The sequence below is a fragment of the Pseudophryne corroboree genome, chromosome 4 (genome assembly GCF_028390025.1).
Source record: "Pseudophryne corroboree isolate aPseCor3 chromosome 4, aPseCor3.hap2, whole genome shotgun sequence".
Lineage (NCBI taxonomy): Eukaryota > Metazoa > Chordata > Amphibia > Anura > Myobatrachidae > Pseudophryne > Pseudophryne corroboree.
The window spans coordinates 370,457,766-370,474,865 of NC_086447.1; the positions used below are offsets into that span (position 1 = coordinate 370,457,766).

At 49.1% G+C, this 17,100-nt stretch overlaps 1 protein-coding gene across 4 annotated transcripts in view; it reads left to right on the forward strand.

Annotated features, from left to right (window-relative positions):
• The window catches only part of DVL3 (dishevelled segment polarity protein 3), a 241,293-nt gene that overhangs the window by 169,453 nt on the left and 54,740 nt on the right, over window positions 1-17,100 (forward strand). For all 4 annotated transcript variants that reach the window (XM_063916586.1, XM_063916583.1, XM_063916584.1 and 1 more), the window contains one exon: window positions 6,014-6,149. In XM_063916586.1, the coding sequence (XP_063772656.1) occupies window positions 6,014-6,149 (136 nt within the window). The remainder of the gene's footprint in view (window positions 1-6,013; window positions 6,150-17,100) is intronic.

Consider the following 17,100-nt stretch of genomic DNA (forward strand, 5'->3'; position numbering starts at 1 on the left):
CCCGCCGTTTCCTAAAATCTGCCTTGCCGGCAATTCCCTCTGCCAGGGAGGCAGTGTTGGTGGCTATTCAAAAACTGTATTCACAGAAAGTGATCGTCAAGGTACCCCTCCTTCAGCAAGGAAAGGGTTACTACTCCACAATGTTTGTGGTACCGAAACCGGACGGTTCGGTGAGACCCATCTTAAATTTAAAAGCCTTGAACACTTATATCAAAAGGTTCAAGTTCAAGATGGAATCGCTCAGGGCGGTTATTGCGAGCCTGGAGGAGGGGGATTACATGGTATCCCTGGACATCAAGGATGCGTACCTGCATGTCCCCATTTACCCTCCGCACCAGGAGTACCTCAGATTTGTGGTACAGGACTGTCACTATCAGTTCCAGACGCTGCCGTTTGGGTTATCCACGGCACCGAGGGTCTTTACCAAGGTAATGGCCGAAATGATGATACTCCTTCGCAAGAAGGGAGTTTTAATTATCCCGTACTTGGACGATCTCCTGATAAAGGCGAGGTCCAAAGAACAGTTGATAGTGGGGGTGGCACTTTCTCAGGAAGTGCTACAACAGCAGGGCTGGATTCTAAACATTCCAAAGTCACAGCTGGTCCCGACGACACGTCTTCTGTTCCTGGGAATGATTCTGGACACAGACCAGAAAAGAGTGTTTCTTCCACTGGAAAAAGCCGAGGAATTGTCATCTCTGGTCAGAGACATCCTAAAGCCAGGAAAAGTGACGGTACATCAATGCACACGAGTCCTGGGAAAATTGGTAGCTTCGTACGAAGCAATTCCATTCGGAAGGTTCCACGCAAGGACGTTCCAGTGGGACCTGTTGGACAAATGGTCCGGGTCCCATCTCCAGATGCAACAGCGGATAATCCTATCGGCCAGAACCAGGGTGTCGCTGCTGTGGTGGCTGCAGAGGGCTCATCTACTAGAGGGCCGCAGATTCGGAATACAGGACTGGGTCCTGGTGACCACGGATGCCAGCCTTCGGGGCTGGGGGGCAGTCACAAAGGGAAGAAATTTCCAAGGACTGTGGTCAAATCAGGAGATTTCTCTTCACATAAATATCCTGGAGCTAAGGGCCATTTACAATGCCCTAAGCCAGGCAAGACCCCTGCTTCAAAACCAGCCGGTACTGATCCAGTCAGACAACATCACGGCGGTCGCCCATGTAAACAGACAGGGCGGCACGAGAAGCAGGATGGCGATGGCAGAAGCCACAAGGATTCTCAGATGGGCAGAGAATCCTGTGTTAGCACTGACGGCAGTGTTCATTCCGGGAGTGGACAACTGGGAAGCAGACTTCCTCAGCAGGCACGACCTCCACCCGGGAGAATGGGGACTTCATCCAGAAGTCTTCCAAATGCTGGTCAACCGGTGGGAAAAACCACAGGTAGACATGATGGCGTCCCGCCTCAACAAGAAGTTGAAAAGATATTGCGCCCGGTCAAGAGACCCTCAGGCGATAGCGGTGGACGCTCTAGTGACACCATGGGTGTACCAGTCGGTTTATGTGTTTCCTCCTCTACCTCTCATACCCAAGGTACTGAGAATAATAAGAAGGCGAGGAGTGAAAACCATACTCGTGGTTCCGATTTGGCCAAGAAGAGCTTGGTACCCGGAACTTCAAGAGATGCTTACAGAGAACCCTTGGCCTCTGCCGCTCAGACAAGACCTGCTGCAGCAGGGACCCTGTCTGTTCCAAGACTTACCGCGGCTGCGTTTGACGGCATGGCGGTTGAACACCGGATCCTGAAGGAAAAGGGTATTCCGGAGGAAGTCATCCCTACCCTGATCAAAGCCAGGAAGGATGTCACCGCAAGACATTATCACCGCATTTGGCGAAAATATGTTGCTTGGTGTGAGGCCATGAAGGCCCCGACGGAGGAATTTCAACGGGGTCGATTCCTGCACTTCCTGCAAGCAGGGGTGACGTTGGGCCTCAAATTGGGGTCCATAAAGGTCCAGATTTCGGCTCTGTCGATTTTCTTCCAAAAAGAACTGGCTTCACTGCCCGAAGTTCAGACTTTTGTCAAAGGAGTACTGCATATTCAGCCTCCTTTTGTGCCCCCAGTGGCACCTTGGGATCTCAATGTGGTTTTGGCATTCCTGAAATCACATTGGTTCGAACCACTTAAGACTGTGGATTTAAAATATCTCACGTGGAAAGTGGTCATGCTGTTGGCCTTGGCGTCGGCCAGGCGGGTTTCAGAATTGGCGGCTTTGTCTTGTAAAAGCCCTTATCTGATTTTCCATATGGATAGGGCAGAATTGAGGACTCGTCCTCAGTTTCTCCCAAAGGTGGTCTCAGCTTTTCACTTGAACCAACCTATTGTGGTGCCTGCGGCTACTAGGGACTTGGAGGATTCCAAGTTGCTGGACGTAGTCAGGGCCCTAAAAATTTATATTTCCACGACGGCTGGAGTCAGAAAGACTGACTCGCTGTTTATCCTGTATGCACCCACCAAGCTGGGTGCTCCTGCTTCTAAGCAGTTTATTGCGCGCTGGATTTGTAGCACTATTCAGCTGGCGCATTCTGCGGTAGGCTTACCGCAGCCTAAATCTGTAAAAGCCCATTCCACACGGAAGGTGGGCTCATCTTGGGCGGCTGCCCGAGGGATCTCGGCTTTACAACTTTGCCGAGCAGCTACTTGGTCGGGGGCAAACACGTTTGCAAAATTCTACAAATTTGATACCCTGGCTGAGGAGGACCTGGAATTCTCTCATTCGGTGCTGCAGAGTCATCCGCACTCTCCCGCCCGTTTGGGAGCTTTGGTATAATCCCCATGGTCCTTACGGAGTCCCCAGCATCCACTAGGACGTCAGAGAAAATAAGAATTTACTCACCGGTAATTCTATTTCTCGTAGTCCGTAGTGGATGCTGGGCGCCCATCCCAAGTGCGGATTGTCTGCAATACCTGTACATAGTTATTGTTACAAAAATCGGGTTTTGTTGTGAGCCATCTCTTCAGAGGCTCCATTTGTTATCATACTGTTAACCGGGGTTCCTATCACGTGTTATATGGTGTGATTGGTGTGGCTGGTATGAGTCTTACCCGGGATTCAAAAATCCTTCCTTATTGTGTCAGCTCTTCCGGGCACAGTTCCTAACTGAGGCTTGGAGGAAGGTCATAGGGGGAGGAGCCAGTGCACACCAGATAGTCCTAAATCTTTCTTTAGATGTGCCCAGTCTCCTGCGGAGCCGTCTATTCCCCATGGTCCTTACGGAGTCCCCAGCATCCACTACGGACTACGAGAAATAGAATTACCGGTGAGTAAATTCTTATTATTATTGCTGCAGGATTGATTTGTTAGCCTTAATTAAAGCCTAAACTTAAGGGCCGGTTCTGAAAGGGGAGAGTTCCCCAGATATGTGTGCTGAGCGGTCTAGCACAGACCGCTCAGCACACTTCTCTCCCCCGCTCAGCACAGCGCGATGTACTGAGCAAGGGGGGTGACAGACACGGGGGGCCGCTCATTTCACCCAGCGGTGAAATGAGCGACCTGCTAGATTGTGCCTGCATGCAGGCCAATCTAGCACCGGCGATAGCGAAGCATGGGAGCGAGCATCGCTGTCACCGGCACCCCTTACACACAGAGCGACGTTAAGCTAATTTCTAAGCAGTCTAGTCAGATTGCTTAGAAATTCGCTGAACATCTATTATAGAATAAAGGCCAGTACTCACCGGCCTATGCGGGAAAGATGTGTGCTGAACGAACCGCTCAGCACACATCTCTCCCGCCGCTCAGCACAGCGCGATGTTTGCTGAGCGTGTGTGTGTGGGGGGGGTGCTCATTTCACCCAATCTAGCACCAGCGATAGCGATGCACGTGGCTGCGCATTGCTATCGCTGTAGGGGGTACACACGGAGCGATCAGGCTTAAAATCTAAGCAATCTAGCCAGATTGCTTAGATTTTAAGCAGCGATCGCTCCTTGAGTACCCCCCTTAAGAGTGGAATTTAAAAATGTTTGTGTGTGTGCATGTTTGTATGTATGTATGTATGTGTATGTATGTGTATATATATATATATATATATATATATATATATATATATTATTATTATTATTATTATTATCCTTTATTTATATGGCGCCACAAGGGTTCCGCAGCGCCCGATTACAGAGTACAAATGCACATAAAAAATAGGAAAAGTGACTTACAGTTGAATACAATATAGGACAAGTACAGGGCAACTAAGCATAACTACACCAGTAAACATAGAGATAAGTTCCAGGTGGTCAAAAAACTGTGGGATCTGGGCAGTTGAGGATTATTAAAGTAAGAAAAGTATAAGCACATGAGGGAAGAGGGCCCTACTCGTGAGAGCTTACATTCTAAGGGGAGGGGTAGACAGACAGGGATGACACAGATGGGGTACATAGAGAGCGTGGAACAGAGGGTTATGTTGAGATTTGGCTAGGTTTGGTAAAGAAATGGGTCTTAAGAGCCCGTTTGAAGTTTTGTAGAGAGGTGGAGAGTCTGAGGGGGAGAGGTAAAGAATTCCAGAGAAATGGAGCAGCACGTGAAAAATCTTGGAGATAGGAGTGGGAGGAAGTAATCAGAAGACAGGAGAGACGGCGTGCATTAGCAGAGCGAAGAGGACGGGTGGGAGAGTAAAGGGAGATAAGGTCAGAGATGTAGATGGGAGAGGAGTGGGTGAGGGCTTTGTAAGTGAGTGTGAGAAGTTTGAATTGGATTCTGAAAGGGAAGGGAAGCCAGTGGAGGGCCTGTAGGAGGGGGGAGATAGACGTAGTGCGTTTGGTGAGGAAGATGAGCCGGGCAGCAGCATTGAGGATAGATTGGAGTGGAGAGAGGTGATTGTCAGGGAGGCCAGTTAAGAGGAGATTACAGTAGTCCAGTCTGGAAATAATCAGTGAGTGAATAATGATCTTAGTGGCATCCTGTGTGAGAAAAGGTCTGATTCTAGAAATGTTTTTTAGATGAAAATGACAGGTTTGTGAGAGGTGCTGAATGTGTGGTTTGAAGGAGAGGGAGGAGTCAAGGATTACGCCAAGACAGCGTACTTGGGGGCTAGGGGAGATAGTTGTGCCATCAATGGATAATGGATCAATGGATCAATTATCCATCATTATCAATGGATAATGATGGATAATATAAATTTTATTTTCTATAGCCCATTTAAATCTATATATTTATGTATGCAGTGCATATTGGTACATTGAATGTCAAGGGTGGAATTCAACTGTTTGTTTTTTTGTTTTTTTGCAAGACCATAAGTAGTGAGCACGCAACAGAGCAGTTGTTTTGTGCTCCCTTGATTTAACGCAGTTGTTGCACCCTAAGTTACCGGGTTTAGCTACGTAAAGTTGCTAAACCCATTTAAAGCACTAGACGTGCTGGCAAAATGCAGCTTGGGTACTCCAAGGCCTGACTTTTCACGCATTTGTACTCACCACCTCAGGAGGGTGCGAACAAAACTGATGGGTGCTTGTGGCACTCACACCAGATTGGCATTACAATTATTGGGCACCCATTACTTATGGTGCTCAAAAAAACAATTGAATTCCTCCTTATACTACAATATGTTATGGCCATATGACATACTGTAAATGGTGCATTGGTTCTAAGAAGATTTTAACACATGCACACTTCAGAAATAATTGGTATTAAAGTTCTTAATACATGTGATTGCAACAAAACATACTACAGCAGTCTATGGTCACATTTTTTTTTTTTTTCAAACTGTACTAGACAGATTATCTAGCCTGATTGCTATAGTAAATTCCATTTTTCTTCCGTTATTTTTAGAACAATTTCCCTGAATGTCTCCCATTGAGTTTTGGACACACTTTTTCTATTGCACCAAAGTATTGCGGCACATTGCTTTTTGATGTGTATATTTTTGTAAACTTTTGAGTCTTGAAAGATTAATTATGACAATTTTTTCTATTTTTCAGCATCTAGATATACATTGTAAAACTGCATCTAATTCAGGTGTGGTATAATAATTGAATACATTTTTCACTTGTTTCTACCCATTCACAGCTCCCAGGCTCAATGGTACTTCAAAGCTGGAGAGGCGCAGAGACACAGGAGGGTATGAAAGTTCATCCACCCTAATGAGCAGTGAGCTGGACTCAACTAGCTTCTTTGACTCTGATGAGGATGATTCTACGAGCAGGTATGCAATTACACAAGGGTTCTGTACTGTGTAATTCTTATTATTTTTAGAAAAATATCATAAAATAAACGTATTTGTAATGATATTATATTGCAATTTTTCTTGCTGTGTTGAGATGCTGTATTATTACAAGTAATGGAGTTGTGGTTTTGACCCAATGTCAGGCAAGAGATTTGTGGTTTTGGATTAAAGGCGACTATCGCTGCCAAGCAGCATGGGTTTAGAGGTGACCACCTCTGAAAAGTACCCGGAGATGGTTGTGACCAAACACCAATCATGCCTTTTCAATGCCAATCAGACCCCGCAATATAACTATCCCTGCCCTGTAATTCATCCTATGCCACACAGTAGTGCACTTAATTCATAGTATACAGACAATAGGGCCCCCAATTCAGGGTATGCTACATAATAGTGCTTTCAAATAATAATATATGGGGAAGATGTTAAGTTTAGAGCCCCACTGATGTGTGTGGAGGTATAGATTACTTTTTAACATTTAGGGATACATGCTAATGATACAGGCTTCATTCTGTCTGCATCAAATATCCTTGCAGCATGATCAAGCAACAGGATCTCCGATGCTCTGTAGCAGCCTCTTCAGTGACAGCCAGGATAAGGGTTAGGATTAGGGTGGCCAATCCCGGGTATCTGGATTAAACAATGGTCAATACCGGGATTCCCGGAATACCCAGGATTGTCTTTTTTTCCTGTGTGATTGCCCCTCCCCTCCTGCCCCGCACACATAACTCCCCATACTACGGGGGCGGGAAGATGGGACACATCCTTCGGGCTCGGTGACGACGGACTGCGCAGCATGACCTGTGATTTCACGTCACTCTGCACAGGGGGAGCTGTAAGGAGGGAGCCGGGCAGCATCTGAGCATACTGAGGACGCTCAACTCTGCTCGGCTTTAAAAACCCAAAAGGCCGCATGATCCCGCAATCCCCGGGATTGGAGCTTCTAATCCCGAAAATTGAATCCTGGCTGATTTTTGGCATAAATCCCGGGATCCCGCTGATCCCGGGAATGGACACCCTAGTTAGGATGGGTGGAGATTTTATTCTGAACAGCATAAACACATCCACGGAGTGATCCTCCAATCCCATAATGATGTGTTTCCTCATTCAGCATCAATATCATTAAATGTTATAGCCATGTAGTGTGGCCGTAGAGTCTTGTTTATTGAAAACAATAACTAAAAATTTTCTCTTACGTCCTAGAGGATGCTGGGGACTCCATAAGGACCATGTGGTATAGACGGGCTCCGCAGGAGACATGGGCACTATAAGGAACTTTTAGTATGAGTGTGCACTGGCTCCTCCCTCTATGCCCCTCCTCCAGACCTCAGTTAGATTTTGTGCCCAGAGGAGATAGGGTGCATTACAGAGGAGCTCTCCAGAGTTTCTCTGAAAAAGAATTTTGTTAGGTTTTTTATTTTCAGGGAGCACTGCTGGCAACAGGCTCCCTGCATCGTGGGACTGAGGAGAGAGAAGCAGACCTACTTAAATGATATGCTCTGCTTCTTAGGCTACTGGACACCATTAGCTCCAGAGGGAGTCGAATCGCAGGTCTCACCCCGCCGTTCGTCCCAGAGCTGCGCCGCCGTCCTCCTCGCAGCGGAGAGTATAGGAAGAAAAGAAGACTTCAAGGCGGCAGAAGACTTTAGATCTTCACTGAGGTAAGCACGCAGCGGTAACGCTGCGCGCCATTGCTCCCACACACTACACACACGGAACAGGCACTGATGGGTGCAGGACGCAGGGGGGGGCGCCCTGGGCAGCAATAAACCTCTGGACTGGCATATAAGGGCACATTAGGCTGCGGAGGCAGTAAATGGAGAGATCCCCCGCCATTTTTTAAATATTGAAGCGGGACCGAAGCCCGCCGCTGGAGGGGGCGAGGCTTGATCCCTCAGCACTAACAGCGCCATTTTCTCCACAGAAGCTGCAGAGAAGCTGGCTCCCCGGACTCTCCCGTGCTGAACTCGGTGACAGAGGGCTGAAAAGAGGGGGGGGGGGGGCATTTTTTAAGCGCAGTGAGTGTGTATACACATTGATTATATATAAAAAGCGCTATCTGGGTGTGTTCCAGTGTCAGTTGGCGCTGGGTGTGTGCTGGCATACTCTCTCTCTGTCTCTCCAAAGGGCCCCTTATAGATATATCCCTGTGTGTGTGGGGGTGTCGGTACGTGCGTGTCGGCATGTCTGAAGCGGAAGGCTCGTCCAAGGAGGAGGTGAAGCAGATGAGTGGTGTGTCTCCGTCGGCAACGCCGACTCATGATTGGATGGACATGTGGCATATGTTGAATGCAAGTGTGGCCTCATTACATAAGAGACTGGACAAAGCAGAGTCCAGGGAGAAAGCAGGGAGTCAATCCACGGATTGGACTGGGTCACAGGGCCCTTCTGGGTCTCAAAAACGTCCCCTATCCCAAATAGTAGACACTGATACCGATACGGATTCTGATTCTAGTGTCGACTACGATGATGCAAGATTGCACCCAAGGGTGGCAATAAGTATTCAGTGTATGATTATTGCAATAAAAGATGTTTTGCATATCACAGATGACCCCTCTGTCCCTGACACGGGGGTGCGCATGTATAAGGAAAAGAAACCTGAGGTAACCTTTCCCCCATCTCATGAGCTTAACGAGTTATTTGAAAAATCTTGGGAAACTCCAGATAAGAAACTGCAGATTCCCAAAAGGGTTCTGATGGCGTATCCTTTCCCTGCACAGGACAGGGTACATTGGGAATCCTCTCCCAGGGTGGACAAGGCTTTAACACGCCTGTCCAAGAAGGTGGCGCTACCGTCTCCGGACACGGCATCCCTCAAGGATCCTGCTGATCGCAGACAGGAGACTATTTTAAAGTCTATCTATGCGCATACAGGTGCTTTGCTCAGACCGGCAATAGCATCGGCATGGGTATGTAGCGCGGTTGCAGCATGGACAGATGCCTTGTCAGCTGACCTTGATACCCTAGATACCATTTTTTCTCTAACGTCCTGGTGGATGCTGGGGACTCCGTAAGGACCATGGGGAATAGACGGGCTCCGCAGGAGACAGGGCACTCTAAGAAAGAATTAGGACTACTGGTGTGCACTGTCTCCTCCCTCTATGTCCCTCCTCCAGACCTCAGTTAGAATCTGTGCCCGGACAGAGCTGGGTGCACTTTAGTGAGCTCTCCTGAGCTTGCTAATAAGAAAGTATTTTGTTAGGTTTTTTATTTTCAGAGAGATCTGCTGGCAACAGACTCTCTGCTACGTGGGACTGAGGGGAGAGAAGCAAACCTATTAACTGCGGATAGGTCGTGCTTCTTAGGCTACTGGACACCATTAGCTCCAGAGGAATCGAACACAGGAACACACCCTTGGTCGTCCGATCCCGGAGCCGTGCCGCCGTCCCCCTCGCAGAGCCAGAAGGCAGAAGCCGGCGAGAGAAGCAAGAAGACTTCTAAATCGGCGGCAGAAGACTCCTGTCTTCATATGAGGTAGCGCACAGAACTGCAGCTGTGCGCCATTGCTCCCACATTAAACCCGCACACTCCGGTCACTGTAGGGTGCAGAGCGCAGGGGGGGGCGCCCTGGGCATCAATTGAGTACCTCCTGGCATAATAGAGCATATATACAGCTGGGCACTGTATATATGCATGAGCCCCCGCCATTATTTTTACACAAAATCGCGGGACAGAAGCCCGCCGCTGAGGGGGCGGGGCTTCTTCCTCAGCACTCACCAGCGCCATTTTCTCTCTACAGCTCCGCTAAGAGGAAGCTCCCCAGTCTCTCCCCTGCAGAATCACGGTAGAAAGAGGGTAAAAAGAGAGGGGGGGCACATGAATTTAGAGCAAAATCATTAATACAGCAGCTACTGGGTAAACACTAAGTTACTGTGTAATTCCTGGGTTATATAGCGCTGGGGTGTGTGCTGGCATACTCTCTCTCTGTCTCTCCAAAAGGCCTTGTGGGGGGTCTGTCCTCAAATAGAGCATCCCCTGTGTGTGTGGTGTGTCGACATGTTTGACGAGGAAGGCTATGTGGAAGCAGAGCAGGTGCAGATGAATGTGGTGTCGCCGCCGACGGCGCCAACACCTGATTGGATGGATATGTGGAAGGTGTTAAATGATCATGTAAACTCCTTGCATAAAAGGTTGGATAAAGCTGAAGCCTTGGGACAGTCAGGGTCTCAACCCATGCCTGATCCTACAGCGCAGAGGCCGTCAGGGTCTCAGAAGCGCCCACTATCCCAGATTGTTGACACAGATATCGACACGGATTCTGACTCCAGTGTCGATGGCGATAATGCAAAGTTGCAGCCTAAAATGGCTAAAGCCATCCGCTACATGATTATAGCAATGAAGGATGTATTGCACATTTCAGAGGTAAACCCTGTCCCTGACAAGAGGGTTTATATGTTTGGGGAAAAAAGGCAAGAAGTGACTTTTCCCCCTTCACGTGAGTTAAATGAGTTATGTGAAAAAGCTTGGGATTCTCCTGATAGGAAAGTGCAGATTTCCAAACGGTTACTTATGGCGTATCCTTTCCCGCCAACGGACAGGTTACGCTGGGAATCCTCCCCTAGGGTAGACAAAGCTTTGACACGCTTATCTAAGAAGGTGGCCCTGCCGTCACAGGATACGGCCTCCCTAAAGGATCCTGCGGATAGGAAGCAGGAAGGTATCCTGAAGTCCGTTTATACACATTCAGGTACCCTACTGAGGCCGGCAATTGCGTCGGCCTGGATGTGTAGTGCTGTAGCAGCATGGACAGATACCCTGTCTGAGGAACTTGATACCTTGGACAAGGATACTATATTACTGACCCTGGGGCATATAAAAGACGCTGTCCTATATATGAGGGATGCCCAGAGAGACATTTGCCTACTGGGCTCTAGAATAAATGCAATGTCAATTTCTGCCAGAAGGGTCCTGTGGACTCTGCAATGGACAGGTGATGCCGACTCAAAAAAGCACATGGAGGTTTTACCTTATAAGGGTGAGGAATTGTTTGGGGACGGTCTCTCGGACCTAGTTTCCACAGCTACGGCTGGGTAGTCAAATTTTTTGCCATATATTCCCTCACAACCTAAGAAAGCACCGTATTACCAAATGCAGTCCTTTCGATCGCAAAGAGGCAAGAAAGTCCGAGGTGCGTCTTTTCTTGCCTGAGGCAGGGGTAGAGGAAAGAAGCTGCACAATACAGCTAGTTCCCAGGAACAGAAGTCCTCCCTGGCTTCCACTAAATCCACCGCATGACGCTGGGGTTCCACAGGTGGAGCCAGGAGCGGTGGGGGCGCGTCTCCGAAATTTCAGCCACCAGTGGGTTTGCTCACAGGTGGATCCCTGGGCTATACAGATTGTGTTTCAGGGATACAAGCTGGAATTCGAAGTGATGCCCCCTCACCGTTACCTCAAATCGGCCCTGCCAGCTTCTCCCATAGAAAGGGAAGTAGTGTTAGCGGCAATTCACAAATTATATCTCCAGCAGGTGGTGGTACAGGTTCCCCTCCCTCAACAGGGAAGGGGTTACTATTCCACAATGTTTGTGGTTCCGAAACCGGACGGTTCGGTCAGACTCATATTGAATTTAAAATCCCTGAACATTTACCTAAAAAAGGTTCAAGTTCAAGATGGAATCGCTCAGGGCGGTTATTGCGAGCCTGGAAGAGGGGGATTTTATGGTGTCTCTGGACATAAAGGATGCTTACCTGCATGTCCCCATTTATCCACCTCATCAGGAGTACCTCAGATTTGTGGTACAGGACTGTCATTACCAATTCCAGACGTTGCCGTTTGGTCTGTCCACGGCACCGAGAATATTTACCAAGGTAATGGCGGAAATGATGGTGCTCCTGCGAAAGCAAGGAGTCACAATTATCCCATACTTGGACGATCTCCTCATAAAGGCGAGGTCCAGAGAGCAGTTGCTGATCAGCGTAGCACACTCTCGGGAGGTGTTACTACAGCACGGCTGGATTCTGAATATTCCAAAGTCGCAGCTGATTCCTACGACGAGACTGCCCTTCCTGGGCATGATTCTGGACACAGACCAGAAGAAGGTGTTTCTCCCGGAGGAGAAGGCCCAGGAGCTCGTGACCCTGGTCAGAGACCTCTTAAAACCAAAACAGGTGTCGGTGCATCAATGCACGCGAGTCCTGGGAAAGATGGTGGCGTCATACGAAGCCATTCCCTTCGGCAGGTTCCATGCGAGGAATTTTCAGTGGGATCTGTTGGACAAGTGGTCCGGATCGCATCTTCAGATGCATCGGCGGATCACCCTATCCCCCAGGGCCAGGGTGTCTCTTCTGTGGTGGCTGCAACGTGCTCACCTTCTCGAGGGCCGCAGGTTCGGCATACAGGACTGGGTCCTGGTGACCACGGATGCAAGCCTCCGAGGGTGGGGGGCAGTCACTCAGGGAAGAAACTTCCAAGGGCTGTGGTCAAGTCAGGAGGCTTGTCTGCACATCAATATCCTGGAACTAAGGGCCATATACAACGCCCTGAGTCAAGCGGAGCCTCTGCTTCGCAACCAACCGGTGCTGATTCAGTCAGACAACATCACCGCAGTGGCTCATGTAAACCGCCAGGGCGGCACAAGAAGCAGGGTGGCGATGGCAGAGGCCACCAGAATTCTTCGTTGGGCGGAGAATCACGTGCAAGCACTGTCAGCAGTGTTCATTCTGGGAGTGGACAACTGGGAAGCAGACTTCCTCAGCAGGCACAACCTCCACCCGGGAGAGTGGGGACTTCATCAAGAAGTCTTCACACAGATTACAAATCGATGGGAACTGCCACAGGTGGACATGATGGCATCCCGCCTCAACAAAAAGCTACAAAAGTATTGCGCCAGGTCAAGAGACCCTCAGGCGATAGCTGTGGACGCACTAGTAACACCGTGGGTGTTCCAGTCGGTCTATGTGTTTCCTCCTCTTCCTCTCATACCCAAGGTGCTGAGAATCGTAAGAAAAAGAGGAGTGAGAACAATACTCATTGTTCCGGATTGGCCAAGAAGGACTTGGTTCCCCTGAACTGCAAGAAATGCTCACAGAGGACCCATGGCCTCTGCCTCTCAGACAGGATCTGTTGCAACAGGGGCCCTGTCTGTTCCAAGACTTACCGCGGCTGCGTTTGACGGCATGGCGGTAGAACGCCGGATCCTAGCGGAAAAAGGCATTCCGGATGAAGTTATTCCTACTCTGATAAAGGCTAGGAAGGACGTGACAGCAAAACATTATCACCGTATATGGCGAAAATATGTTGCTTGGTGTGAGGCCAGATAGGCCCCTACAGAGGAATTCCAGTTGGGCCGTTTCCTTCACTTCTTACAGTCGGGAGTGACTATGGGCTTAAAATTAGGGTCCATAAAGGTCCAGATTTCGGCCCTATCCATTTTCTTTCAAAAGGAACTGGCTTCTCTTCCTGAGGTTCAGACGTTTGTAAAGGGAGTGCTGCATATTCAGCCCCCTTTTGTGCCACCAGTGGCACCTTGGGATCTTAACGTGGTGTTGAGTTTCCTGAAATCTCACTGGTTTGAGCCACTTAAGACCGTGGAGTTAAAGTATCTCACGTGGAAAGTGGTCATGCTATTGGCCTTAGCTCCGGCTAGGCGTGTGTCAGAATTGGCGGCTTTGTCATGTAAAAGCCCCTATCTGGTTTTCCATATGGACAGGGCAGAATTACGGACTCGTCCGCAATTTCTGCCGAAGGTGGTGTCATCTTTTCATTTGAACCAACCTATTGTGGTGCCTGCGGCTACTCGTGACTTGGAGGATTCCAAGTTACTAGATGTAGTCAGGGCTTTGAAGATTTATGTAGCCAGAACGGCTGGAGTCAGGAAAACTGACTCGCTGTTTATCCTGTATGCATCCAACAAGCTGGGTGCTCCTGCTTCAAAGCAAACTATTGCTCGCTGGATCTGTAACACAATTCAGCAGGCTCATTCTGCGGCTGGATTGCCGCATCCAAAATCTGTAAAAGCCCATTCCACAAGGAAGGTGGGCTCTTCTTGGGCGGCTGCCCGAGGGGTCTCGGCATTACAGCTTTGCCGAGCAGCTACTTGGTCGGGTTCAAACACGTTTGCAAAATTCTACAAGTTTGATACCCTGGCTGAGGATGACCTTGTGTTTGCTCATTCGGTGCTGCAGAGTCATCCGCACTCTCCCGCCCGTTTGGGAGCTTTGGTATAATCCCCATGGTCCTTACGGAGTCCCCAGCATCCACTAGGACGTTAGAGAAAATAAGATTTTACTTACCGGTAAATCTATTTCTCGTAGTCCGTAGTGGATGCTGGGCGCCCGTCCCAAGTGCGGACTTCTTCTGCAATACTTGTATATAGTTATTGCTTAAATAAGGGTTATGTTATGGTTGCATCAGGTTTGTCTGATGCTCTGTTGTTGTTCATACTGTTAACTGGGTAAGTTTATCACGAGTTATACGGTGTGATTGGTGTGGCTGGTATGAGTCTTACCCTGGATTCCAAAATCCTTTCCTTGTACTGTCAGCTCTTCCGGGCACAGTTTCCTTAATTGAGGTCTGGAGGAGGGACATAGAGGGAGGAGACAGTGCACACCAGTAGTCCTAATTCTTAGAGTGCCCTGTCTCCTGCGGAGCCCGTCTATTCCCCATGGTCCTTACGGAGTCCCCAGCATCCACTACGGACTACGAGAAATAGATTTACCGGTAAGTAAAATCTTATTATTAACCTTAGCCCACATTAAAGACGCAGTCTTATATATGAGGGACGCTCAAAGAGACGTTGGGCTGCTGGGTTCCAGAGCCAATGCCATGGCTATTTCTGCGAGACGAGCTCTATGGACCCGCCAATGGACGGGTGATGCAGACTCAAAGAAGCATATGGAGGTTTTACCTTACAAGGGTGAAGTGTTGTTTGGGGAGGGGCTCGCGGACATGGTTGCCACAGCTACCGCGGGTAAATCTACCTTTTTACCATTTGTTCCCCAACAGCAAAAGAAAACTCCACAGTGTCAGATGCAGTCCTTTCGGTCACATAAGTCCAGAAGAGGTCGGGGCTCCTCCTTCCTTGCCAGAGGTAAGGGTAGAAGAAAGAGAACACCTTCTTCGGCTAGTTCCCAGGAGCAGAAGTCCTCCCCGGCTTCTACAAAATCCACCGCATGACGCTGGGGCTCCCCTAAGGGAGTCCGCACCGGTGGGGGCACGCCTTCGACTTTTCAGCCAGATCTGGATTCTTTCAGACGTGGATCCTTGGGCGACGGAAATTTTTTTCCCAAGGCTACAAGCTGGAATTCGAAGAGGTGCCCCCTCGCCGATTTTTCAAGTCGGCCTTGCCAGCTTCACCCCCGGAGAGGGAAGTGGTGTTAGCTGCAATTCAAAAGCTGTGTCAACAGCAAGTGGTGGTCAAGGTTCCCCTGGTCCAACAGGGAAAAGGGTATTATTCGACCCTGTTTGTGGTCCCGAAGCCGGATGGTTCGGTCAGACCCATTTTAAATCTAAAATCCCTAAACCTGTACTTGAAAAAGTTCAAATTCAAGATGGAATCGCTCCGAGCTGTAATATCCAGCCTGGAAGGGGGGGATTTGATGGTGTCACTAGACATAAAGAATGCATACCTTCATGTCCCCATTTACCCCCCTCATCAGGAGTACCTGAGATTCGCTGTACCGGACTGTCATTACCAGTTTCAGACGTTGCCGTTTGGGCTTTCCACGGTCCCGAGGATTTTCACCAAGGTATTGGCGGAGATGATGGTGCTCCTGCGCAAGCAGGGAGTCACAATTATCCCATACTTGGACGATCTCCTGATAAAGGCGAGATCGAGAGACCAATTTCTGAAGAGTGTGTCGCTCTCCCTGAAAGTGCTGCACCAGCACGGTTGGATTCTCAATCTGCCAAAGTCACAATTGGTTCCAACGACTCGGCTATCATTCCTGGGCATGATTCTGGACACGGAACAAAAGAGGGTTTTTCTTCCATTGGAAAAAGCCCAGGATCTCCAGAACATGGTCAGAGACCTGCTAAAACCAAAAAGAGTGTCTGTTCATCATTGCACTCGAGTTCTGGGAAAAATGGTGGCAGCCTTCGAGGCCATCCCCTTCGGCAGGTTTCATGCGAGGACTTTTCAGTGGGACCTTCTGGACAAGTGGTCCGGGTCCCATCTACTTATACATCAGAAAATAACCCTGTCCACCAGGGCCAGGGTGTCTTTCCTGTGGTGGCTGCAGAGTGCTCACCTTCTAGAGCAGGGGTGGGCAATTATTTCAGCTGAGGGGCCACTTGACATTTCCTGTCAGTATCCGAGGGCCACATACAAAATAGCAGCTCGCCCCACTTGCCAAAAATATAGGGACGTGGCTTCATGTGGAAGGAATGTGGGCAAAAAATAATACAGATTCATATTAGGCTGCACAATAGTCTCCATTATTCAAATTGCGCCACACAGCGCCACTTACACACATTACACCAGGTAGAGCCCCTTTTACACACTACGGCAGGTAGAGAGCCTTTTTACACATTAACATTTTATTTAGGATAAATATTGTGCAGCAAGCAAATTATCCAGTGTCTTATGGCCACTGGGGAAAGGTGTGACACGGTGACAGAACACGGTGGGGGTGACACAGTGACAGAACACGGTGGGGGTGACAGAACACGGGGGGTGTGACACAGTCAGTGACAGAACACGGGGGGTGTGACACAGTCAGTGACAGAAAACGGGGAGGTGACACAGTGACAGAACACAGGGGGTGTGACATAGTGACAGAACACAGGGGGTGTGACATAGTGACAGAACACGGGAGGGTGACAGTGACAGAACACGGGGGGGTGACACAGTGACAGAACACGGGGGGGTGACATAGTGACAGAACATGGGGGTGACATGGTGACAGAACACGGGAGGGGTTGGTACAGCAAGAGCTAAAGATCTCTCCCCCAAACCTAAAAACAGTCTGACGCCACTGCCCGCACACACAAATAT